Source organism: Canis lupus, chromosome 12 (assembly GCF_003254725.2).
Source record: "Canis lupus dingo isolate Sandy chromosome 12, ASM325472v2, whole genome shotgun sequence".
In the NCBI taxonomy this organism is placed as follows: Eukaryota; Metazoa; Chordata; class Mammalia; order Carnivora; family Canidae; genus Canis; species Canis lupus.
The window spans coordinates 2901153-2923055 of NC_064254.1; the positions used below are offsets into that span (position 1 = coordinate 2901153).

General features: G+C 52.5%; 4 protein-coding genes across 25 annotated transcripts in view; 3 read left to right on the plus strand and 1 right to left on the minus strand.

Moving 5' to 3' along the window:
• The first annotated feature begins 42 nt into the window (after positions 1-42).
• Positions 43-12819, plus strand: KIFC1 (kinesin family member C1). Of its 6 annotated transcripts, none has more exons than XM_035697958.2 (11): positions 43-197; positions 5311-5448; positions 5577-5676; positions 6393-6446; positions 6565-6615; positions 6824-7221; positions 7727-8506; positions 9032-9322; positions 9407-9480; positions 9625-9700; positions 12708-12818. In XM_035697958.2, exons 2-11 carry the CDS (start codon positions 5422-5424, stop codon positions 12750-12752), a joined length of 1896 nt encoding a protein of 631 aa, XP_035553851.2. In that variant the 5' UTR covers positions 43-197; positions 5311-5421; the 3' UTR covers positions 12753-12818. The 6 variants fall into 6 exon arrangements, with proteins under 6 accessions (XP_035553851.2, XP_048947966.1, XP_035553849.1 ...); XM_049092009.1 differs by lacking the exon at positions 43-197 and adding an exon at positions 204-390 and having other exon boundaries at positions 5308-5448; XM_035697956.2 differs by lacking the exon at positions 43-197 and adding an exon at positions 719-799 and having other exon boundaries at positions 12708-12819.
• Positions 12820-14014: 1195 nt separating this feature from the next.
• PHF1 (PHD finger protein 1) lies at positions 14015-19059 on the plus strand. 6 transcript variants are annotated; one of them, XM_035697972.2, is made up of 15 exons: positions 14015-14146; positions 14865-15042; positions 15135-15216; positions 15325-15420; positions 15851-15951; positions 16045-16193; positions 16394-16489; positions 16667-16735; positions 16836-16959; positions 17065-17132; positions 17301-17405; positions 17530-17719; positions 17809-17903; positions 18179-18259; positions 18421-19059. In XM_035697972.2, the coding sequence occupies exons 2-15, from the start codon at positions 14884-14886 to the stop codon at positions 18707-18709; spliced, it is 1704 nt and encodes a 567-aa protein (XP_035553865.1). In that variant the 5' UTR covers positions 14015-14146; positions 14865-14883; the 3' UTR covers positions 18710-19059. The 6 variants fall into 6 exon arrangements, with proteins under 6 accessions (XP_035553865.1, XP_035553866.1, XP_025274205.2 ...); XM_035697973.2 differs by having other exon boundaries at positions 18182-18259; XM_025418420.3 differs by lacking the exon at positions 18179-18259.
• Positions 19060-19162: 103 nt separating this feature from the next.
• CUTA (cutA divalent cation tolerance homolog) lies at positions 19163-20816 on the minus strand. 7 transcript variants are annotated; one of them, XM_025418439.3, is made up of 6 exons: positions 20663-20816; positions 20063-20271; positions 19824-19883; positions 19674-19719; positions 19503-19552; positions 19163-19383 (listed from the first exon to the last, which is right to left on the minus strand). In XM_025418439.3, exons 2-6 carry the CDS (start codon positions 20242-20244, stop codon positions 19257-19259), a joined length of 465 nt encoding a protein of 154 aa, XP_025274224.1. In that variant the 5' UTR covers positions 20245-20271; positions 20663-20816; the 3' UTR covers positions 19163-19256. The 7 variants fall into 7 exon arrangements, with proteins under 7 accessions (XP_025274224.1, XP_025274223.1, XP_025274227.1 ...); XM_025418438.3 differs by having other exon boundaries at positions 20531-20689; XM_025418442.3 differs by lacking the exon at positions 20663-20816 and adding an exon at positions 20602-20655.
• A 113-nt stretch (positions 20817-20929) lies between these two features.
• The window catches only part of SYNGAP1 (synaptic Ras GTPase activating protein 1), a 33602-nt gene continuing 32628 nt past the window's right edge, over positions 20930-21903 (plus strand). For 4 of the 6 annotated variants that reach the window (XR_003124617.3, XM_025418423.3, XM_049091998.1 and 1 more), the window contains exon 1: positions 20932-21064. Coding sequence is in view for 4 of the 6 variants with exons in the window: in XM_025418423.3 (XP_025274208.1) it covers positions 20959-21064 (106 nt within the window). In the remaining 2 variants the exon portion in view is untranslated. Of the gene's footprint in view, positions 21065-21903 lie in introns of all 6 variants that reach the window. The other 2 variants (XM_049091997.1, XR_003124616.3) reach the window with 2 other exon arrangements.

The following is a 21903-nucleotide window of genomic DNA, read 5'->3' on the forward strand; positions in this document are numbered from 1 at the left end:
ACCCCGGCTGGAGGCGGGGTGGGCGAGAGAGGTGGGAGGGCAGCCGGAAGTGTGACTAACCTCCTGCCTCCCGCGCGCCGGCGAAGCAGGAAGGGGAAGGTGCCGGCCTGGCGGGGTGTGGCCTCCAGAGGCAGGGGGCGCTGCGATTGGTCTCGGCCGTGGCGACGGCGACGATTGGCCCTTGCGTGCGGAGGGAGGTGAGAAGGGTGGCGACGGTTGGAATTCAAAAGTGGCGGGTGTGGCGTCGGTCGGGAGCCCCGGAGCCCCGCACACGCGTGGCTTGTGTCGCAAGCCGGCGAGAGAACGCGGGTCCCGGAAGCCCCGGCGCCCTGTCCTCTTCCGGCGGGCGCCCCTGGCGCGTGTGGGCCGGTGCTGGCCATGGAGCCGCAGGTGAGTAGGGCCGCGAGGGGTCTCCTGCCCGCGACGCTGGCGAGCCCCCGGCCCCCGGCCGGCCTCGGTCCTGCCTCGTGGAGAGCAGAGGCCCGTGCGTCCTCGCGCAGGGGACAGGCGGGAGGGAGAGGGCTGGGAGCAGCCCCGGGGCGTCGGGGTGCACGTCTGCCAGCCCTCCCCGCTCTGATTGATGTCTCCAGGATTTTTCGATTTCGAATTCTCGGGCTTATCTGACTCTGTACCCACCTCTCCATTCCTGCCAGCGATTGCAGTGTGTGATTGAGAGGAGTTCTGAGATTCCGTCTCCCTCGGGGAAGTGGTGCCTGAGGCCAAATCCGCGCTGATGATCTTTCCTGTTCTCTCCGGTTGCTGTCGCTTCGGAGGGCGGGAAGGGGATAGAGGGAATGCGGTAATCTGAACTGAAGGATTCCTCATTCTCTCTCCTTCGTCAGGTTTTACAGAGATCTCTGCCCCTGGGACTTAGTTTCTTCTCTTATCGGTGGCCCTACTGCACTTCACAACCATCAGCAGCCTCCCCTCTCCAGTCGAGAGAGATGTGTGACAGCCAGAGTGTATTGACTTTTGGTGCCAGAGAAATGCTCCTGCCTGGATCCTCTGTTTGCTAGTATTTCACATTCAGATTTACCCAAAGCAGGTTTCAGACTGAAGAGATATTGTTTGTATCCCGACAGCTAAAGAGCAGATGAGTATGATGTGACCGTGAAAAACAGTAGAAGCCTTCTCATATTTACTGAGCACCTACTGTGTACCAGGCACAGTGGTAGATACTTGGGATGCAGCAACAAACAAGACAAATCCCTGTCGTCCCTACAGATGCCATTCTATGAGAAGCTGCCATTCTGTGGGGAGCCAGGAAATATAAGTTACATAACTCTATTTCAAAGTGATGAATGCTATGAACAGAAGGAAAAACTTGAGCAGATTAAGGAAGAGGAGGGGAGGCCAACTTGCAGGATACAGTATTAAATAGGGTGGTCTTAGTAAGCTCCATTATGAAGATGAAAGTTGAATAAGTGCTTTGAACAAGATGATGGACAAAGGCTAGTGATTACTGAGGGAAGAGCGTTCCAGGCAGAGGGAATCTGCTAGAGCAAAGTCCTTCAAGAATTGTGTAGCAAAAGCTAAAATGGAGTGAGCAAGGGGGCAAATTGTGGGAGGGGAAGTCAGAGCATGGAGAGTGGGATTGTCGACCCCATTGCTTCTTGTTGGGGCTTTGTTGTGAGGCCCTTGACTTTTGGATGGTTTTAAGCAGGTAAGATCTGTCTTACATTTTAAGAGGATCACTCTAGCTGCCACACTGAGAGTAAACATCAAGGGTAAGGAAAGAAACAAGGAGGACTGTTAGGAAGGAATACAGCAGTTTTTCTCAACTTCCATACTATTGACATTTTTACTGTAGGGGCTGTCCTATACATGGTCTGATGGTAGCAGCATTCCTGGCCTCTGCCCACTAGATGTCAGTAGCAACTCCCACCTAATCAATGTCAAACTGTCTCCGGACCTCATCAAATGCCCCCTAGGGAGTCAAATCACCCCCAGTTGATAACCAGTGGAGAATGATAACCTGAGAGGTGATGCTGACATGGATCGGGGTTGTAGCAGTGGAAGTAGTAACATGTGGTCAGTTCTGTCATCCTTTGCTGACATTAGATGTGGTATGTAAGAGAATGAGAAGACTTGGGATTTTTTGGCTTGAACAACTGAAAGATATATATCAACTGGGATGGAGAAAGCTGTAAGAGGACCAAGTTCGAAAGGGATTTGGACATTAGAAAGTCCATTTGGATGTAAGTTTGACACGTTTATTGGACTTCCAAGTGGAGACATTGAGAAGGTAGTTGCATAGAAGTTCAGGAACAAGGTCTGGGCTAGAGGTATAAATCTTGGAGTTGTCAGCGTATGGATGAGAGTGCACTGGAATGTGGATAGAGAATAGAAAGACCATCATTAAAGTTTGGAAAGATGAGGAGGACCTGCCGTGAGAGATGGGGAAACCAAGAGAGGATGGTCTCCTGGAAGCTCAATGAAGAAAGTGTATTAAGGACGTGAGAGTGAGCAGCTCTATCAAATGCTGTGATAGGTCAAGAAGCAGGAAGATGCAGAGTTGACATAGCAACACACAATGTACTTGTGACCTCAAGGAGAGTAGTTTTGATGACACAGTGAGAGTGAAGGCCTGATTGGGATGAGTTTAGGAGAGAATCTGGACATGGTCAATATTCTAGTGAACACTTAAGGGTTTTGCTGCAGAGAGTAACAAAAAGCTGACAGGTAAAGCAGAGTCAAGAAACTCTTTTCAGTTTGGAAGAAATAATAGCATGTGTTATAATACAGATAGGAATGATCCAGTAGAGTGAAAAGTTGATGGTGTAGAGGAGAAATGGAAGGATTGATAGGATTCTTTCCCAATAGATAGATGAAGGACTGGAGTCTGATGTATACATGGAAGGGAAGCATTTCTCTTATGCTTTTCATTGTGGATAGTTGGGAGTCATTGTGTCTGGCTCTATATCACAGATGGGAAGAGAATTAATACTGTACTCTTTGGAGTTGTCCTTAATAAACAAACCTTTGAGGGGCACATGGGTGGCTCAGTGGTTGAGCATCTCCTTCGGCTCGGGTGATCCTGGGGTCTTGGGATCGAGTCCCACATCAGGCTCCCTACAGGGAACCTGTCTGGAAGGGCAGGGATTTTGTTCATTACACTCACCTCACCTTCTAGAACAATGTCTGGTCCAGAGCAGTCTTGCAACAAATCTTAGTGCAACAAATCCTTATTGGATGAAGGAAGAAAGGAATGATGAATTTTCTCTACCTGTCATATCCCTCATCATCTACTTCTTCACATTGCTTCACACTACTTTTTTGGTACAAATCTAGTCTTACTACTCTCCTAACTAAAAACCACCATCAGGGTCCCTCTTGCCTTCAGTAAATGCTAGACTCCTTATCATGGCATACTGCCTGCCATGCACACTCCATGTGTCAGCTGAACAGAACAACTTGGCATCCTTGCATGCACCCGTCCTTGCTTTCTGCCTGGGAGGCTCCTCCTTGGCCCAGGTCCCCTGGCTAAGTCTTTCTCATCATCCAGGTTTTGCCTAAAAAGACTTTTTAGAGGTGTTCTCTGACACTCTCCGCATCTGAACTACATGCTCATTCCCTCCTTGGGGTATACTTTTTTTATGATACCACTCAGTAAAATTTTAATAATCTCTTTAAAAATGCTTCTCTGCCTCTCTCTCTCTCTCTGTGACTATCATAAATAAATAAAAATTGAAAAAAAAATATTAAAAATGCTTCTCTTCTCCATTTTCCCTGAGTATTTTGAGGGCAGGGATAACATCTATTATTCCCAAACCCAAATCATTTTCTGGCATAGTGAGCACTAAGAGTATTGAGTGAATAAAGTGAGCCAAAGGGCAGAGAGACTAGCCTTGGAATTAAAAGTTAACTATAGTGAAGATTAAACATTGATCTGTATACATATTACTCTCCTGATGGTCAGATAGGAGCAGGGTTTGCATAATTAAGGACCTGGTTTTAGCATGGAAAAGTTCTCTGTCCTGAGAAACCCTTTAGTCCTGGGCAAATTAGAATAGTTGGTCACCCTAGTCGAGAGTAGCCATGGAGTGGACATAATATAATCTCTAAGCACCAAATTGCAGTGCTTAGGAGAGGATCTCTCCCACTGCCCCCGCCCAATACCTGTACTTTGGTGGTACATGTGTCATGCTGCTTCTTAGTTCTCTTCATGCAAGTCGGCCTACTTGTAACTCTTTTTTTTTTAAAAAGATTTTATTTATTTATTCATGAGAGACGCACAGAGAGAGAGAGAGAGGCAGAGGCAGAGACACAAGCAGAGGGAGAGACAGAGGAAGAAGCAGGCTCCATGCAGGGAGTCTGATGTGGGACTCAATCCCGGGTCTCCAGGATCACGCCCTGGGCCAAAGGCGGCACTAAACTGCTGAGCCACCCAGGCTGACCTAACTCTATTTTTTTTAAGTAGGCTCTTTTGTATACTTTTCACATGCCTGACCAGAAACTATATCTGGTTCTCCACATAAATGAGGCTAAAGCCTAAACTCCTTTGCCTGGCATTAAAGACACGCATGGCCTCCAGAACCAGACTGTCTAGATTTTAACCGTGGCTCTATCTTTTACTCACTGATGAACTTAGATAAGCTATTTTACCTCTAGATGCCTTCCTTCCTCATCTGTGAAATAAGGCTAATAATAGCACCTTCTCAGTGGGCTCCTATAAGGATTAAGTTGATACAGATGAAGCATTTAAAACAATTTCTAAAATGTTACCCGCTTGAGGTGCCCGGGTGGCTCAGTTGAGCATCAGGCTCTTGGTTTCGGCTCAGGTCATGATTGATCTCAGGGTCGTGAGATCGAGCCCCACATGGGGCTCCTGCTGGGTGTGGAGCCTCTCAAAATAAATAAATAAATAAAAATAAAAATAAAATGTTACCTGTTCCTCCCATCATCTAGTCTTCAGCCTTACCCATTTTCCAGTCTCTCCCTTAACTGTGATCCTACATTCTAGCTGAAAGAGCCTGTTGATTTCCCAGCCATATATCATGTGCATGTTTGAAGTTTTGCCTTCTGAAAAGAGTGTCCATTTCTCTCTGCCTGTGTAGGTACTACCCTGAGAGTTAGCTGAGGTCCAGCGTCTGTCCAGCTCTTCCCGTAGAGATTTCTCCCTCTTTTGCATCATGTTGCACTTCTATCTGTGCCTTTTGGCTGGTACATAATCCGTGGGCCCCGGTTTGTACACGAGAGGTACTCAGTCAGTACTTGATGGTGGTTGATAATTAGGCTAGAACAGGAAGGGGAGTTCTTAGGACTTTTGGGCTCCAAGGGTTGTCTGAAGGGTCTCTCTTTTCCCAGCAGAGGTCCCCCTTGTTGGAAGTGAGGGGGAACATAGAGCTGAAGAGACCCCTGGTCAAGGCTCCTTCTCGGCTGCCTCTCCCTGGAACAAGGTTTAAGAGGGGGCCTGACCAGATGGAGGATGCCTTAGAGCCTGAGAAGGTAAGCTGGGTTTGGAAAGCTTTGCATGCACGTGTGTGTGTGTGTGTGTGTGTGTGTGTGTGAGAGAGAGAGAGTGTGTCTAAGCCAGTGAGAGAGACTAAATGGACTCCATTCTTGTCTACCTCCAGAAAAGGACACGAGGACTGGATACAGTGACTAAAATTGCCACATCCCAATCCAGAGCACCAGCCCTCACTGCAAGAACACAGACACAAAACCAGATCACAGGTGGGCTCTATGAATGGGCAGAAACCAAGGGCATGAAAGTCCAGCGCTCTTCAACTCACTTATTTCTTTTCTTTCAATTTTAGCTAATTTTGGATAAGTAATAGGTTTCACTTGTTTCAGAATTACAAAGGCACAAGGGGCGGGCTGGGTGGCTCAGTGGGTTAAGCATCCGACTCTTGATTTCGCCTCAAGTCAAGTCTCCCATCTCATGAGATGGAACCCTGTGTCAGGCTCCACACTGGGTGTGTAGCCTGCTTGGGGTTCTCTCTCCCCCTCTCCCTCTGCCCACCACCCCCAAATTCCAAACGCACAAAATGCATTATACAGTGGAAAGTTTCCCTCCGACCCCTGTCTGCCAGCCACCCAGTTCCCCTCCCCAGGGACAACTGCCTTGTCCCTTCCAGGGCCAATTTATGAATGTTCAAGCAAATCTGGACATGTTCTCCAACATTTTATTATTATAAGTGGTAGCATACTTAACCCAGTTCTGCTCCCTGCTCTTTTTGCTTATCTTGGTCCAACTTACTCCTTGGTGTCTTGAGTAATTTCTGGTCATGGGAGGGATATCTTTAGAAGCTGGCCAGATTTCAGGGATGAGGGAAGTTATCTTATTTCTCACCCTCAGAGAAAGCAATCTCTCTGCCCCTGGCCCAGCCAGAGCTCATGCCATCCTGAGACTGATTGTTCTACTTTTTTCTGCTCCCATCTCCCAACAGCTCCAAAAGTTCCCAAGAAGACAGGACCCCGATGTTCCACAGCGATTGCCACGGGTAATAGTGCTTCAGAGTGGGGGCTGGGAAGAGATTCGGAGTATGTGGAAAGGGAGGGTGATGGAGGTAGAAGGATACTGGTGCTGTGATTCCTTATGTTCACTCTCCAATTCTCTAGTGCTGAAGAATCAGAAATCGGGCCCTGCTGTTCCTGCCCAGAAGCCTGGAGGTAGGTGACTGCCATAACCATTGGGTGAGAGGCTAGGAGCGGGAAGAGAAGAGGTGGTGAGGACTCCCCTAAAAATCTGTTTGATTCCCTCCCTGTCTGGAGGGGAAAGAGATGTAGCATCAGGTGTGGAGGCTTTAAAGGCTAGGAGGGGGGCAGAGAGGGAAAGCCACGACCTCCCTGACCTTTGCCCTTTCTATGTCCATCTCAGCAGCTGCCCCTCCAATGGTGGGAGGGAGGAAACCCACCAAGCGTCCGGCCTGGGACTTAAAGGGTCAGTTGTGTGACCTAAATGCAGAGCTGAAATGCTGCCGTGAGAGGACTCAGACACTGGCCCAGGAGAACCAACAGCTGCAGGACCAACTCAGGGAGGCCCAACAACAGGCCAAGGCCCGGGGGGCAGAGTGTAGGACACTGGAAGGGGAGTTGGCCAGGGTGCAGGCCCAGGCTGAGCAGGGCCAGCAGGAGTTGGGGAGCCTCAGGGCCCGTGTCCTGGAATTGGAAGAGCAGCAGTGCACACAGGAGGGCTTGTTGCGAGAGCTCCAGAAAGAACAGTTAGAATTGCAGGAGGAGCGGAGGGGACTGGCTGCCCGGCTGGAGGAGCAGGAGGTAAGGGCCATCGTCTCAGCAAACGCCAGCCCACCTTTCTGGGTTACCCTGAAGTCTCTGGGGGTTGGGAGTCCCTGACCACCTCTCCAGCAGTATTCCTCTGTCCTTCTGTCCTCTGTCCTTCTCCACCCCTGCTCACTCCTGTATCTTGCTTTCTGCCCCACTTCTCCCTACTAGATGGAATTACTTGTCATTTATCAAATGATTTAATCATCTGTTTGGGGCAGTTTGCATATGCACTTCCCTCTTTGTGGAATGTTCCTTCCATTCTCTGTCTTTTTGTTGGCGTATTCCTATACTTTTGGGTATCATTGTCCTTGTGCCCCTTTTGGCTCTTTCCATAGCACTCCCTAATCTGGGACCCTGGTTCCTATTTTCTTACCTCTTTCCCTGGCAGACTCAGTCCCTGGGGACAGGGACCACCCTACCGCCACCACCCCACATCATCGTGACTTGTCCTTACTCCTCAGTGTCTCACTCTCTCTGTCCATTCTGTTCCGGACAGAGGCGGTTGCAGGCATCAGAAGCAGCTCTGTCGGGCAGCCAAGCAGAGGTGGCATCTCTGCGCCAGGAGGCCACAAGCCAGGCGGCCCTCCTGGTGGAGCAAGGAGAACGTCTCCACGGGCTAGAGATGGAGCGCCGGCGACTACACAACCAGCTACAGGAACTCAAAGGCAACATCCGCGTGTTCTGCCGGGTCCGCCCTGTCCTTCCAGGGGAGCCCACCCCACCCCCTGGCTACCTCCTGTTTCCCTCTGGCCCTGGCGGGCCCGCTGATCTGCCCACACGCCTCAGCGTTTCCCGGTGTGATGAGCGCCGTGGGACCCTGAGTGGGGCGCCAGCCCCTGCCACCCGCCACGACTTCTCCTTTGACCGGGTATTCCCCCCAGGGAGTGGGCAGGATGAAGTGTTTGAGGAGATTGCCATGCTTGTCCAGTCAGCCCTGGACGGCTACCCAGTATGCATCTTTGCCTATGGCCAGACAGGCAGTGGCAAGACCTTCACAATGGAGGGTGGGCCTGGGAGAGACCCCCAGGTGGAGGGCCTGATCCCTCGGGCCCTGCGGCACCTCTTCTCCGTGGCCCAGGAGCTGGGCGGCCAGGGCTGGACCTACAGCTTTGTGGCAAGCTACGTGGAGATCTATAATGAGACTGTCCGAGACCTGCTGGCCACTGGGCCCCGGAAGGGCCAGGGCGGGGAGTGTGAGATCCGCCGGGCAGGGCCTGGGAGTGAGGAGCTTACTGTCACCAATGCCCGATACGTTCCTGTCTCCTGTGAGAAGGAGGTAAGGACTGAGGGCCTCTGGGGCTGGAGAACGGGGAAGAGCGGATGGAGGGGGCACAAGGTGCAGGTGGATGGAAAAGGAACAGGAGAGAGTGGGAGGATGGAGGAAGGGCAGGTTGCGTGGGTGGGTGGTCACATCAGTTTTGGCCTATGGGCCACAGGATAAATTTGTCTGCCTTTGGGAACGAGGGGGTAGAGTGGTGCATGTGGCCGAAGGCTTCCTGGCCCCCACCCACCGCATCTCAGGCCTCATTCCTACTATAGCTCTAGCCGCTCTGCTGTCTCCAGGCACTGAAGCTGTCCCTGGCCATCTTGTCTAAGATTGCAACCCTCACCCTACCTTCACACACTCGTTACTTTGCTTTATTCTCCTCCTTGGTACTCTCAGACACACCGTGCATTTTACTTAGTCATTTTGCCTCTTCAGTGGCTAGAAAGAAAGCTTAGGGTGCTCTGGTTCCTTGCTACTGACATAGCTGTCTGCTGATTCCCAGCCTGCTTTTGCCCTTTGCTACCCCCACCCCAGGTGGAGGCCCTGCTCCATCTGGCCCACCAGAACCGGGCAGTGGCCCGCACGTCCCAGAATGAGCGATCATCTCGTAGTCACAGCGTGTTCCAGCTGCAGATCTCTGGGGAGCACACCGGACGAGGCCTGCAGTGTGGGGCCTCCCTCAACCTTGTGGACCTGGCTGGTAGTGAGCGGCTAGACCCCAGCTTAGCCCTTGGCCCTGGGGAGCGGGAACGCCTTCGGGAAACACAAGCCATTAACAGCAGCTTGTCCACCCTGGGGCTGGTCATCATGGCCTTGAGCAACAAGGTAGGAATGGGGATGAGGGCCAGTGGGACCTGGGGTAGGTTGGGGTGCTCCTATCCTAATCACCTATGTCCTTCAACCCTCTAGGAGTCCCATATTCCTTACCGGAACAGCAAACTCACCTACCTGCTGCAGAACTCTCTGGGTGGCAGCGCTAAGATGTGAGTGAAAGGGACAGACAGAAGGGGTTGGCTGGAGACTGTGAGGCTGGGATCAGGGGTGGGAAAGGGGAAATAGTGGGAACCTGGTGCAGGCTCCACCCAGCCACTGATGTTGGGGTTTGGCTCCCACTTCTCTCTCTACAGGCTCATGTTCGTGAACATTTCTCCCCTAGAAGAGAACGTCTCTGAGTCCCTCAACTCCCTACGCTTTGCCTCCAAGGTGCAGTTACCACCAGGCCCAGGCCCTGTCAGGACTCCTGGATGCTTGTAGGCTTCTCCATTCTGACCCTTTAGGGATCCATTCAGTCCTTTAGGCCAAGGGCACATTCATCTGGAAAGGATTCACATTTGCCGGGCATCTGGGACACTACCTCTCTGAATCCATTTTTAGCTATTGGGTTTTGGGGTTTTTATTTTTTAAAAATAGGTAGTTAAGAGGTCAAAACTGTATAAAAGCTATGCACAACATGGAAGTTTTACCATCTCCCGTGTGTACCCCATTCTCCCTACCTGTCCTGGTAGAGGCAGTCATTTTTGTCATTTATCATTTTACTTATCCTTTCAGTGTTTCTTCTTGCAAATAGAAGCAACATGCATATTATTCCCTTACCTCTTATATAGAAGACATCTATTTTTTCATATATGTATGTTGTTCTGTACTTTGTTTTGCTAAACAGACATTCCTGGGATTACTCTCCCACCAGCACACAGAGATTACCCCATTATTTTGATGTCTGCCTAGGACTCCGCTGTGTGGCTGCACCAAAGTTTATCCACCAGTTCCCTCTACTGGACACTTGGGTTGTTTCCACTCTTTTCTCTATTACAAACAAGGCCACGTTGACTAACCTTATACATAGATGTCATTTTGTATTTGTTCAGTTATAGCTATCTAGGGAGATTCCTGGAAATGGGATTGCTGGATCATAAGAGACTTGGATACGGGCGCCTGGGTGGCTCAGTTGGTTAAGCGCCCGACTCTTGATTATGGTTCAGGTCATGATCTTGGGGTCATGAGGTCAAGCCCCACATCGCATGGAGCCCGCTTAAGATTCTCTCTTCCTCCCCTTCTACCCTCTGCTCCTCATGTGCACACATTCTCTCTCTCAAAAAAAAAAAAAAAAAAAAAAGTTTTTCAGACCATTCCGAGTAGAGTGAATCCAGATTCCAAGACCCACTTAAACATTAAATAGAAGGCCATGCCATGAATTCTCTAGGAGACTTATGCTCCTTTCAGTAAAGTTTCTTTACTGTCTGTCTCTGGAGGGTGATTTTTTTCTCTGGCTGCTCCTTTCCAAAGGGATAGCCCTATGATGGGTTCTGGCTTTATTTAGGATCTCTGGGCAGGTGTGCCCTTCTGCTATATTCAGGTCTTCTCCCCAATAAGCATTGGTTGCTGCCATAGAAGTGGTCCATTCCCTAGGTACCCTGCCCTGATTTTCTGCTTTGATCAGGATTTCCCTTGCTATCTTGCAAGTTCAATTAAAGTTATAGCAACGTCATTAACAGCCAACACCATAAACTCTTTAGTATCCTTAAATTACTATGTTATTACATTTTACCTGATTGTATCAGAAATGTCTTTAACATATTAGGTTTGTCCCAATTGGGATCAAAGCAAGGGCCACCCATTTCATTTTAATTCTTTTATTTTTTAAAATTTCTTTTAATCCGTAATAATCTCACCTCCTTTTATGTCTTTTTGTTGTTGTTGTTGTTGTTGAAGAAATAGGGTCATTTGTCTTATAGAAAATACCATATTCTGGATTTTGGTCAGTTGCTTCCTCCTCCTTCCATACTTTTTGTTATCTAGTAGTACACTTAAGGGCTTGGATTTGAATTTGATTTGAATCAGGCTTATTTCTTGACAAGAAAACTTGAAACGGTACAGTACACTTCATTGCATCAGAAGTCACCTAATATCTAATAGCTTTACTTTTTTTTTTTTTTTAGAATTGCTTTACTTTTTTTTTTTTTTTTAATTTATTTATGATAGTCACACAGAGAGAGAGAGAGAGGCAGAGACACAGGCAGAGGGAGAAGCAGGCTCCATGCACCGGGAGCCCGACGTGGGATTCGATCCCGGGTCTCCAGGATCGCGCCCTGGGCCAAAGGCAGGCGCCAAACCGCTGCGCCACCCAGGGATCCCTAGAATTGCTTTACTCTTAAATGAATTAAAAATCATCAGATTTGGGTGTTACCAGCTTGTGACCATTTGAAAACTCCCTGTTGACCTAATGATTTCACTTAGTGATTTTTGGAATAATGATCGTACCTAGATTTGTTACTTCATCAAGGAGTTTAATTTTCTCAGTAACTTTACATTTATTAGTCTTGTCTCTTCTACAAAGAATTTTTCCCTTGCCATTTATTTGGTTACTCTGAAATCTAGTCTATGTAGCAGCAAAGGCAGGATAAATGTAGGATTCTTTTTTTTTTTTTTTTTTTTAAGATTTTATTTATTTATTCATGAGAGACAGAGACAAGCAGAGGGAGAAGCAGGCCTCATGCAGGGAGGCTTGATCCCAGGTCTCCAAGATCACATCCTGGGCCAAAGGCAGGCGCTAAACCGCTGAGCCACCCAGTGATGCCTGTAGGATTCTTTATCAATTTTCAGTATTAGAAGTTGATGTCTTGGCAACTTCCAAAGGTGACCAAGTGAGTTTTGGTTTGGGAGGTGTCATTTTGCAGATGCTTATTGATTTGATATATATCCTTTATAGTCATTATTCCTTCTGATGTTCAGATTGCCCCATCATTGGCCAATGGGAGCTCCTTTAAGTTGGCTCCTGTGTCCTTTAGACAGGACCCAGTAGTCTTTATTCTAGACTCATCTTGTACCTATCCTGCGTAGACTTGGGATCATTTATTTTCCAAGGAGCCTTTGTTCTTAAAGGAGTGTTGTTCTATCTAACTTATTAACAACTAAATGGTAGGAAGGCTTGGGGTGTCCGGGCCATGGTATTGCTGGAAATGGAGGCTCCATCTATCTCTGCTCCTGTGTGTGGCTTCTATCCCTTCTCAGGCCTCTTCACTTCCTCCAGTCCTGGTGTGGTTAGTGGGCATAGACCTAACCTTAACTGAGACCAGGCTGAATCTGCCTTCAGAGCCTTTGTTTTAGTATTTTCTGAGGGCAGCCCCAATATTGGGGGTGGGGGGTGATCTTGGAGAAAACTGTTATTTTGGTTACTCACAAAATATTTTTATTCTAAAACCTCTGCCCGCAGGTGAACCAGTGTGTTATTGGTACGGCCCAGGCTAACAGGAAATGAAGACAGATCCAGATCCTCTGTTTGGGAAGGGGGGGTGGGGGTGGCGCTGAAGGATGCTTTGTTGGGGGGAGGGGCGCTCTGTGACCTGGGTCTATCAAATAAAGAACAAGTTTTTTTTCTTTAAATAAAGGTTTTGTTAACAATGGCCCGTATCTGTAAAAATGGGAACTGTGGATCGTCTACTCTGCCGAGTATTTGTGTTTTGCAGAGCAAGGGTTTCAGCTTTTCTCTACCTGGCTATCTCCTGGAGACTAGATGGTTACCCTGGTTGTCCGCCTCTAGGAGATGTGCCCACTGGCCGACCGCCGTCACTGGTTTGCCGCAGGCCACCCAGCTCCACGCGGAGAGCTCGTCTGGTGGGTGCGGGAAAGTGGAAGCCCGAGTCCAGAGGCCGGGCCAGCGAGCCCTCCTGCAAACTGCGGGCTCTCCCTCCCGCTCTTTCCTTGCCGTCCCATTCGAAGAACCGGGGCCGGCCCGCCCGCTGCCCATTGGCTGGCTCTCGGCGGCGTTACCGCCTCGCTACTAGCTCTCCCGGTCCGTGTACCCGCCCTACAGGCGCTGGGTGGGCTGCACGCCCGCTGACTCGCTCGCGCCAACCGCCAACGGCCACCGCCCGGCAAAGGAGGGGCTCGGTCCACCCAGGTGCCGCGCGCGGGAGGGGTCACGCATGCGCAGAAGCGCGGCGGCGGTGTGGCGGGGGGAGACTTACCACGGGGAGGGCGGGGCCGGGGCAAAGGCGGGAGGAAGGCGGGGCACTCGAGGGAGGAGGGCGTGGCGGGGGCGACGGGACGGGTGAATGGGGGGCGGGGTCGTGAACTGGGGCCGAGGGGCGGGACTTGGAGTGACCATGGAGGTTGGGGGGGCAGTTAACGGATGTGGCATGGGGCGGGGGCCAGGCTGGAGACCAGCTGCGGGGAAGGGGGGGATTCCCTGCTGCCCCGAGGGCGGATCTCCCTCCGAGGAAGGGGCTGCAGGGATTCCCTCTCGCACTGGGTCTTGACTTTCCACCCGCCCCAGCCGTGGGGAGGCCGCCACCCGTTCGGCGCCCTCCAGGCCCGTTGGAGGTGAGGGAGGTGGGGTGAGGTGGTGCCCGCCCCCCCCACCGGCTCCTCCTTCCCCTCAGTCCTCCCCTCCCACTACCCTCCCCCCGAGCCGGTTTGTCCCTCCCCTCCCCTCCCCTCCTTCCCCCCGCCGCCTCCTCCTGCCGCTGCCGCTGCTTTGGCTGCTGCGTCATACGCCCCAGAGCTGCCGGGACGGAGGGGCTGGGCCTGGGGACCCCCCGGCCCTTGCCTGCCCGCCCTCCGACGCCCAGACGTGCCCTCCCCGCGCGGGGGGTTCGCCTCGGTCTCCCACGTCTGCCTCTGCCCGGCTCCCGGCGGCCCCAGCTGTCACTGGTAAGGAGGCGGCGGGAGGCGCCCGTGGGGGGGGGCAGGGAGCCGGGGGTCGGCGCGCAGGGCGCGGGCGGGAGAGCCTCGCCGCCCAGGCATCAGCTCGCGCTGGGCTGACTCAAGTCCCCTCTCGGACTCGCTGTCCTGGGGAGTAGAGACCGGGACTGGGACACGCCCCCCTCCCAGGGCACTCAAGGAAGTTATCTAACCCGGGGGACAGGGAGCCCCGTATTTGAGGGTGACCTGCCATAACCTGGCATCGGGATTATTGTTCTGGAGACACAGGGGCCCGGGGAGGCAGCCGTTTCTAATTTGGAAAACATTTCCAGAAAAGCTCCCAAAACACATTCTCTGGGTAGCAGAACACCCCAATTACAGTATCTCTAAACAGAAGGTGACAGTAGAAACTGAATGGTAACCTTTGCTTCTGCAACCATCATTCCTCCTAAAATCTCAAGGCCAGGATACAGTATCCCAGGGGAGCTCTGGAAGCTGGGAAACTAGAGAACTAGGTTGGGGGGTGGGGGGTGTTAGGGAGAGGAGAGCCAGTCACCAGAGTTGGAAAAGCTGGAGTCATGAAGCTTGGGAGGGGTGCTGTGTGATTTCCTATCCAGGTATTTCATATTTGGAGACTGGTAGCACAGCTGCTTGAGTCCTTGAGGCATAGAAAAATGGGGACAGTTTCTCAACATTCATAACCTTCTCCCATCCCACTTCTGGATAGCCCCCCCCCCCAGGATGCAATGGCACAGCCCCCCCGGCTGAGCCGCTCTGGTGCCCCCCCACTTTGGGACCCAGCCTCCCCTGCTCCCACCTCAGGCCCCAGGCCTCGACTTTGGGAGGGTCAAGATGTGCTGGCCAGGTGGACGGATGGACTGCTATACTTGGGGACCATCAAGAAAGTAAGACCTTTGACTTCTGACTTATTACCTTCCCCCCATTCTCCTTATGTAGTTCCGATTCCTGTTTCATCTCCTGTGCTCATCCATTCCAGGTGGACAGTTCCCGGGAGGTGTGTCTGGTCCAGTTTGAGGACGATTCCCAGTTTCTGGTTCTATGGAAAGACATTAGCCCTGGTGAGACCTTAGAGGCCCAAATATATGCATGCTGTGGAAAGCAGAAACCTGGCTTGGGGGATGTAAAGGGGGCTTAAGGACAGGCCCCACAACACTGTTCCCTCACAGCTGCCCTCCCCGGGGAGGAACTCCTCTGCTGTGTCTGTCGCTCTGAGACTGTGGTCCCTGGAAACCGGCTGGTCAGCTGTGAGAAGTGTCGCCACGGTGAGAGGGCAGGATACCTAAATGGTCTAGCTTGCCCTGAACCTTCCAGGCTGCCTCTAAGTCTTCCCTCCACCACTGATCCTTAGGCCACCTGTCCTGGCTGAGTCCCCAAGCCACTGCTCTGGCCAGTCTGCTCAACTCTGTAACCTCTCTTCCAGCACAGGGAGAAATAGCCATGGAATCAGGAGGTGTGGGCTTTGTAGACAGAGGATGGTTCAAATACACCTTTACTAACCATAAAACCTTGGGCAAATTCCCAAGCCCCTAGGAGCCTGTCTCCTCACCTGTAAAATAAGGGTAACTTATCTACTGCAGCCAGATCACAGTCAAAGATGAAATGAGGTGGCCCAGACTCCTCCTATCCCAGTCACTAGCACACACAGGTATATTGTGCAATAAATGGTCTACCATCAATATTATCATTATTCAGCTTATCACCAGGACTGCCACGTTCCAAGAGCCCCAGCCCCTGGAGAGGGAGAGGGCACATCCTGGGTCTGTCGCCAGTGTGTCTTTGCCATTGCCACCAAGGTAAGGTCACCATTCTGTGGGAGCCTCCCCCACCACCTCTCCCAAGCCTTCCTGTTCCCTACCCGTCTGAGGTGGCCTGTTTCCTCCCTGCAGAGGGGGGGTGCACTGAAGAAGGGCCCCTATGCCCGGGCCATGCTGGGCATGAAGCTGTCACTGCCATATGGACTAAAGGGGCTAGACTGGGACGCTGGACATCTGAGCAACCGACAGCAGAGCTACTGTTACTGTGGTGGCCCTGGGGAGTGAGTAAATGAGGGACAGGGGTGGAGGAGTGGTGGGGAGGGAATGAATGATGGAGTGGGTGGGGGGATCCTGGGGAATGAAGGAGAAAAAATAGGATGAAGGGAGTGCTGAAGAAAGCAGAAGTAGGTGGTGAGTAGGGTTTGGGGCCATTCAGGTCGGGGCAGTGTCTGGAGGTCACCAGTCCTGTGTTCCCTCTCAGGTGGAACCTGAAAATGTTGCAGTGCCAGAGCTGCCTGCAGTGGTTCCATGAGGCCTGCACCCAGTGTCTGAGCAAGCCGCTCCTCTACGGGGACAGGTGAGATGGGGCTGGCTCTCTGGGAGCCAAGGGAGAATACTCTTGCCCTGCTCTACCCTCTCAGGCCCCCATGCTGCTTCAGCTCCATGTCTCCCCAGCCTCTGAAGCTCACCTCCCCTACGCACCCCATCCTTATTCATAAGTCCTCCACGCTCTCTCCCCCTCGCCCACTTCCAGGTTCTACGAGTTCGAATGCTGTGTGTGTCGGGGTGGCCCTGAGAAGGTCAGGAGGCTACAGCTTCGCTGGTGAGTGGGCACCACCTCCACATGGCTCCTCTCTCAGCACCCCCAGCCTCCCACCTTGGGCTCTCCAGGCTTTTGTATTGACAAATCATTATTTCTCCAGGGTGGATGTGGCCCATCTCGTCCTCTATCACCTCAGCGTTTGCTGTAAGAAAAAATACTTTGATTTTGACCGCGAGATCCTCCCCTTCACCTCTGAGAATTGGGACAGTTTGCTCCTCGGGGAGGTAAGGGGTATTGAGGCTTTGGGGGTGAGAGTGGAACAGGGAAGGATGGAGAAAGGGAGAAGGGAGAGGGACTACTTCTCCCCTGATCCCATTCTCCTTTCCCAGCTCTCAGACACCCCCAAGGGAGAACGTTCTTCCAAACTCCTCTCTGCTCTCAACAGCCACAAAGACCGGTGAGTTGGAAAGAGGTTCAGAAAGAAATGCAGACGCAAATATGGAAGCCTGGGAGGGAAGGGGCTGCGACTCACCTGGAAGATCATCTCTGAAAAAGATTGAATAATAGCATCAGAGGGGCCCTTTATTATGGCACTGACCCTATATCATTTCTTTTCTCACCCCAGTTTCATTTCAGGGAGGGAGATTAAGAAGAGGAAATGCTTGTTTGGTCTCCATGCTCGGATCCCTCCCCCTGTGGAGCCCCTTACTGGAGACAGAGCCCCCACCAGGTCACTGGTCCAGGGAGGATGGGGAAGTTCTCAGGGTATTAATGGAGGGAGGCATATGTATGGATATGGGGAGGTCTTTGGGGTGTCCGGGAGGGGGCTGGGGGGATAAGGAGGCCTCTTACAGCTTCCCTTCAGGGCAGGGCCCTGGGGGAGGGGTCTCACGTCCCCTGGGGAAGCGCCGGAGGCCGGAGCCAGAGCCCCTGAGGAGGAGGCAGAAGGGGAAAATGGAGGAGCTGGGGCCACCCTCAGCAGTGCGCAATCAGCCCGAGCCCCCGGAGCAAAGGGAGCGGGCTCGTCTGCAGAGGGCACTGCAGGTACAGGGGCAGGGGCACCCCCGTGGAGCCAAATGGTGGTGTGGGAAGGAATCAAGGATTCCCTCTCAGTCCTTTGCTCCTTCTTCTAGGCCTCAGTGTCTCCACCATCCCCCAGCCCTAACCAGAGTTACCAGGGCAGCAGCGGCTACAACTTCCGGCCCACAGACGCCCGCTGCCTGCCCAGGTCAGTGCTCCTTCCTCATTCCAAGCAGATGCATGTACCCTTAGAATCTCTCCTTCGATTGTCTACATCTTCTGGACTTTCTTACCCAGAATTATTGTCCGTCTCCCACTTGGCTACCCACTTCTTGTCCTAGAGATACTTCCAGAACCAATGTCTGGATCTCTAGTGTTCTGGGGATGGGGATTCCTTGGGGCTGTTTGAGCTTTGCTCTTCTTCGTGGGAGAGGATCCTGTTCCCCTGCTTCGGGTCCTGACTTTCCCCCTCCCTAAACCCAGCAGTCCCATCCGGATGTTCGCTTCCTTCCACCCCTCTGCCAGCACCGCAGGGACCTCTGGGGATGGTGAACCCCCAGACAGGTGAGATTCTACCCCTTTACCTGTGCCACCCCTCTTCACCTGTGTGCTCTTAAGTTCCTCAGTCTCTAATGTGATATCTTGGTGCCTCTGATTCACATGTCAGCTCCGTTTTTGGTCCATCCTTATCAGCATCTGGACTCACGATTGCCTTCTCTCCCTAGGTCACCCCTGGAACTTCACATTGGTTTCCCCACAGACATCCCTAAAAGTGCCCCCCACTCGATGACTGCCTCATCTTCCTCAGTCCCAGCCCCCTCCCCAGGTCTTCCTAGACGCTCTGCACCCCCTTCTCCCCTGTGCCGTAGTTTGTCTCCTGGGACTGGGGGAGGAGTCCGAGGTGGGGTTGGTTACCTATCCCGAGGGGACCCTGTCCGGGTCCTTGCTCGGAGAGTACGGCCTGATGGTTCTGTGCAGTACCTGGTTGAGTGGGGAGGTGGGGGCATCTTCTGAACAGCCTGCCTCTGCCTACTTCCCCATTCACACACACCGGCACTTTCATACCCTGACCTCTGACCTCACCTACAGCTGGGATGTACCTGGGGAGGTAGGGGGATAGTTCTCCCTACTGCCCAGGCTGGAATCCAGGTGAGGGGTCTGGGGAAGAGGCTCTCTCTTCTCTATTCCCTTCCCGATTCCTGACCCTTCCTCCATCCCTCTTCCTATTTCCTTTGATGTTATTTTGTTACAGCTTTTTAAATATTTTTTAAAATTATTTAACCCCTGGGGACGGAGACTGAGGAGGGGGGGAATGATAAGGGGTCCCAGACTCTGTATGATTGAAATAAAGGTAAATAAACAAATCTAGCAGCCCTGGGTCATTCTGGAAGATGAGAACACCAGGGACTAGAAGCACTTCTAATCTTCCCAGCCAAATTCACATATGTGACAAGGAAAAAGGCAGAGTGAACTACAGACAGGATTTATTAGGGGCCCAGTCATCACCTGGAAGTCAAGGGCATTGAAGTATATGAGAGGAACATGGCAGAGACAGGGTTCATCACGGTAGGGCTGTGCTGGAGTCTGAAACTGACTCTGTAACCTGGCGCACCCAATGCAGGTATGGGGAGTTCCCCTGCTCCACAGGCAATGCAATCACTTCAGCCACTTCATAAGGGTGCACAGAACTGTGGAAAAATGGGAGGGGATCACTCAAAAGATATACCTAAAGGAGCCCCCACCCCGAGACCACCCAGCAAGTGCCCGACCCCCACACCGTCATGGCTACCCACGTCAAAATTCTCACCGAATGAAATCTGTCAAAGCTGGAACCAAGGAACTTTGGGTTTTAATCATCTAAGAGGCAAAGATAAACATGACTGAATCAAGGAGTGGGGTTGATTCCAGGATATCAGATGAGGGAGAGGGATGAGAGTCAGGGAATTGAGGTTTCATCGGATGGGAAAATGTTTCTCACCATCAGCACCTCATTGTCTTCCTCAATCTTTCCTTTCCACTCATAGCTGAAAAGGTTAGGGAGAGTGTTTAGGGAGCAAAGATTGTCCTCAAGGAAAAGTACTGCCCATAAGCCCCTAAAATTAGGTTAACCCCCCAACTCCTGACTCACATGGATGTAATCTGAGGGATGAGGTTAACGCAGGCTGCCAGCCGCTTCTCCACCACAGCCCTGAAGGTGAAGACAAAGCCTCATTCAGAACGCCCTATGACCTGACTTTCTGCACTGGCAGCCCAGAGACAGGGTTCCAAAGCCCGAGATCAGGCAGGAAGCTAGGGAGCGCACTCTTTCCCACCCCCAACCCTCTCCGTCATGATCCTCCTTCCTGGCTCCACACTGAGGCCCCCCACCTGGCGATCTCCTTGGCGACCTTCTCGTTGGGGCAGGTGACAAAGGCTGCAGAGACAGAGCCGGGAACATAGCCGGAGCTTGAAGCCGGCGAAGGCTGGGACGGGGGGCTTCCTGAAGCCATGGACAGCAGAGCTCGGGGTAGCAAAAGCAGGCGGGAGGCCACAGGCAACAGCGCCGGCATCCAAAGGAGAGACAGGAGCAGAGCGGCCTGAGAGCACGAAATGAACCTGGTGTCACCCCACAAGTACCCGAGGAAGTCGCATCTCGGGAACCCTTCCCTTGAATAGACAGGCCTGCCCACCCTCTTCTGCACACCGAAGGAAAAGGTCCCTGAAGCTGGAAGAGAAACTTGGTTAACTAAGGCAGACTCGGCTTTCGCTCCCCCCTCAGGAGCCAACCTCTAGGGTTTTGGGTGAGGGCGGTGGTCGAGGCTTCGAGGACCGGAAGGGGCGGGGCCGGTCACTCACCCCTCCGCCGAGCAGGATTGCGGGAGCCCGCCCTCCCCTCATGCAGCCTACGCTGGCAGGGAGTTGAATACCAAAAACCGCACGGAACGCCGAGAAGGGACCCCAGACCCAGGAAGAGCGGCCTCTTCTTACCTGGGCAGCACCCACGTGATAAGAAAACCGCACACACCACGTGACAGTAGAAGCCGGCCCCGAACCCCCAGAGCCCGCCAATCCTGGCCCTCACAGGGCCCGGTTTGCCCCGCCTCCTGCTGGGGGAGGAGCGAAAGGGAATTTGGCCAATCGGCAGCTGGATCTGCAGACGTGCACGGAAATGGCACGCGCGTTTCCGAGTAAACCGGAAACAGCCAATTGCGGCCTGAGGAGAGCCGCAGCGGCGTTCCACTGTCACGTGAGGGGGCCGGTCGTCTTCAGGCGGCCGTGCCTCAATGAGCTGCGCGAGGAGGCCAATCACAGGCCAGCCCCGCAGGCCACGTGACGAGAGACCTGGCGCTAGAAAAGGGGGCTGGAGACCCCGCCGACTAGATGCGTCAGGTTGTGGCGTGGGGAGTCGTCCTTAACCCCCAGAGTGTGCCCAGTTACAGCCCCTGCGCTGTTCCCGAGGCCTTAAAGAGTGGGCGGGTCTGAGAAGATCGAAGCTCAGGGGTGGAGAGCGCCCCCTGCCTCTTTGGCCAGGACGACACATGCCGGGTTGGGTGGTGAACCACGATAATCTGAGGAGCCAGCTGGCCCTGGGCAGGGGACAGTGATTAGGCAGGGATGGGCAATGCAAGACGATGGTCAGGTGGGAAAGATGCATTTTAAAAGGACAGTGAGACCCTGTAAGTGGGATAAAGGGTGATGAAAATGGGGCTGAGGGCAATTCAGCCTTCCTAATTGAAACCCCAAAGGAGGAGACAGACTGGTGAAGGGGGGAGCCGAGGAGAGAGAGGGCTTCGGGTTGGGGTTATGGAGGACACAAGGAAGCAGTGATAGTCCTTTTGTCCCTTACTCTCCCTCCTATTTAACTCTCCCGGACTAGTGTACCTCTGAGTCTTGGGTCTCCTTCCCTTAACCCATCCCCCTAGGAGCCAGGACCTGTCCTACATAACTTCCCTGGGGCCCAAGCACATCCAGTGACCCAAAAATGGAGAGAGGGGCCAATGAGAGGAGAGACCGGTGGGAGGGAGGCAGCAGAGGAAAGCCTCTTGCCACTCCCCCTACCCAGTATTCCCCCTCCTTTCAAGTTTTGGGGTCTCCACCTGCTGGGTGGGTGTGACTGGGTGTTGATCAGAGTTCTCTCATAGCTGCATCTCTGAGGATGGGGTCTTCCTGAACTCTGTCTTTGGGTTTGGAGTTTCTGAGCTAGATCTCTGTAGGGCCTTTCAGTATTT

What these genes read in the sequence shown, in the direction of transcription:
- KIFC1 (XM_035697956.2), top strand. Translation starts at nt 734, where the DNA reads ATGATCTTTCCTGTTCTCTCCGGTTGCTGTCGCTTCGGAGGGCGGGAA. An exon ending in AAGGGGATAGAGGGAATGCG is followed by an intron (nt 800 to 5,310) that starts GTAATCTGAACT and finishes TTTTCCCAGCAG; the next exon opens with AGGTCCCCCTTGTTGGAAGT. An exon ending in CCCGGCTGGAGGAGCAGGAG is followed by an intron (nt 7,222 to 7,726) that starts GTAAGGGCCATC and finishes TGTTCCGGACAG; the next exon opens with AGGCGGTTGCAGGCATCAGA.
- PHF1 (XM_035697972.2), top strand. Translation starts at nt 14,884, where the DNA reads ATGGCACAGCCCCCCCGGCTGAGCCGCTCTGGTGCCCCCCCACTTTGG. An exon ending in ACAGTTTGCTCCTCGGGGAG is followed by an intron (nt 16,960 to 17,064) that starts GTAAGGGGTATT and finishes CTCCTTTCCCAG; the next exon opens with CTCTCAGACACCCCCAAGGG. An exon ending in GATGGTGAACCCCCAGACAG is followed by an intron (nt 18,260 to 18,420) that starts GTGAGATTCTAC and finishes TTCTCTCCCTAG; the next exon opens with GTCACCCCTGGAACTTCACA.
- CUTA (XM_025418436.3), bottom strand. Translation starts at nt 20,572, where the DNA reads ATGAGGGGAGGGCGGGCTCCCGCAATCCTGCTCGGCGGAGGGGTGAGT. An exon ending in GTCGCCAAGGAGATCGCCAG is followed by an intron (nt 19,884 to 20,062) that starts GTGGGGGGCCTC and finishes CTTCACCTTCAG; the next exon opens with GGCTGTGGTGGAGAAGCGGC. An exon ending in GCTTTGACAGATTTCATTCG is followed by an intron (nt 19,384 to 19,502) that starts GTGAGAATTTTG and finishes ATTTTTCCACAG; the next exon opens with TTCTGTGCACCCTTATGAAG.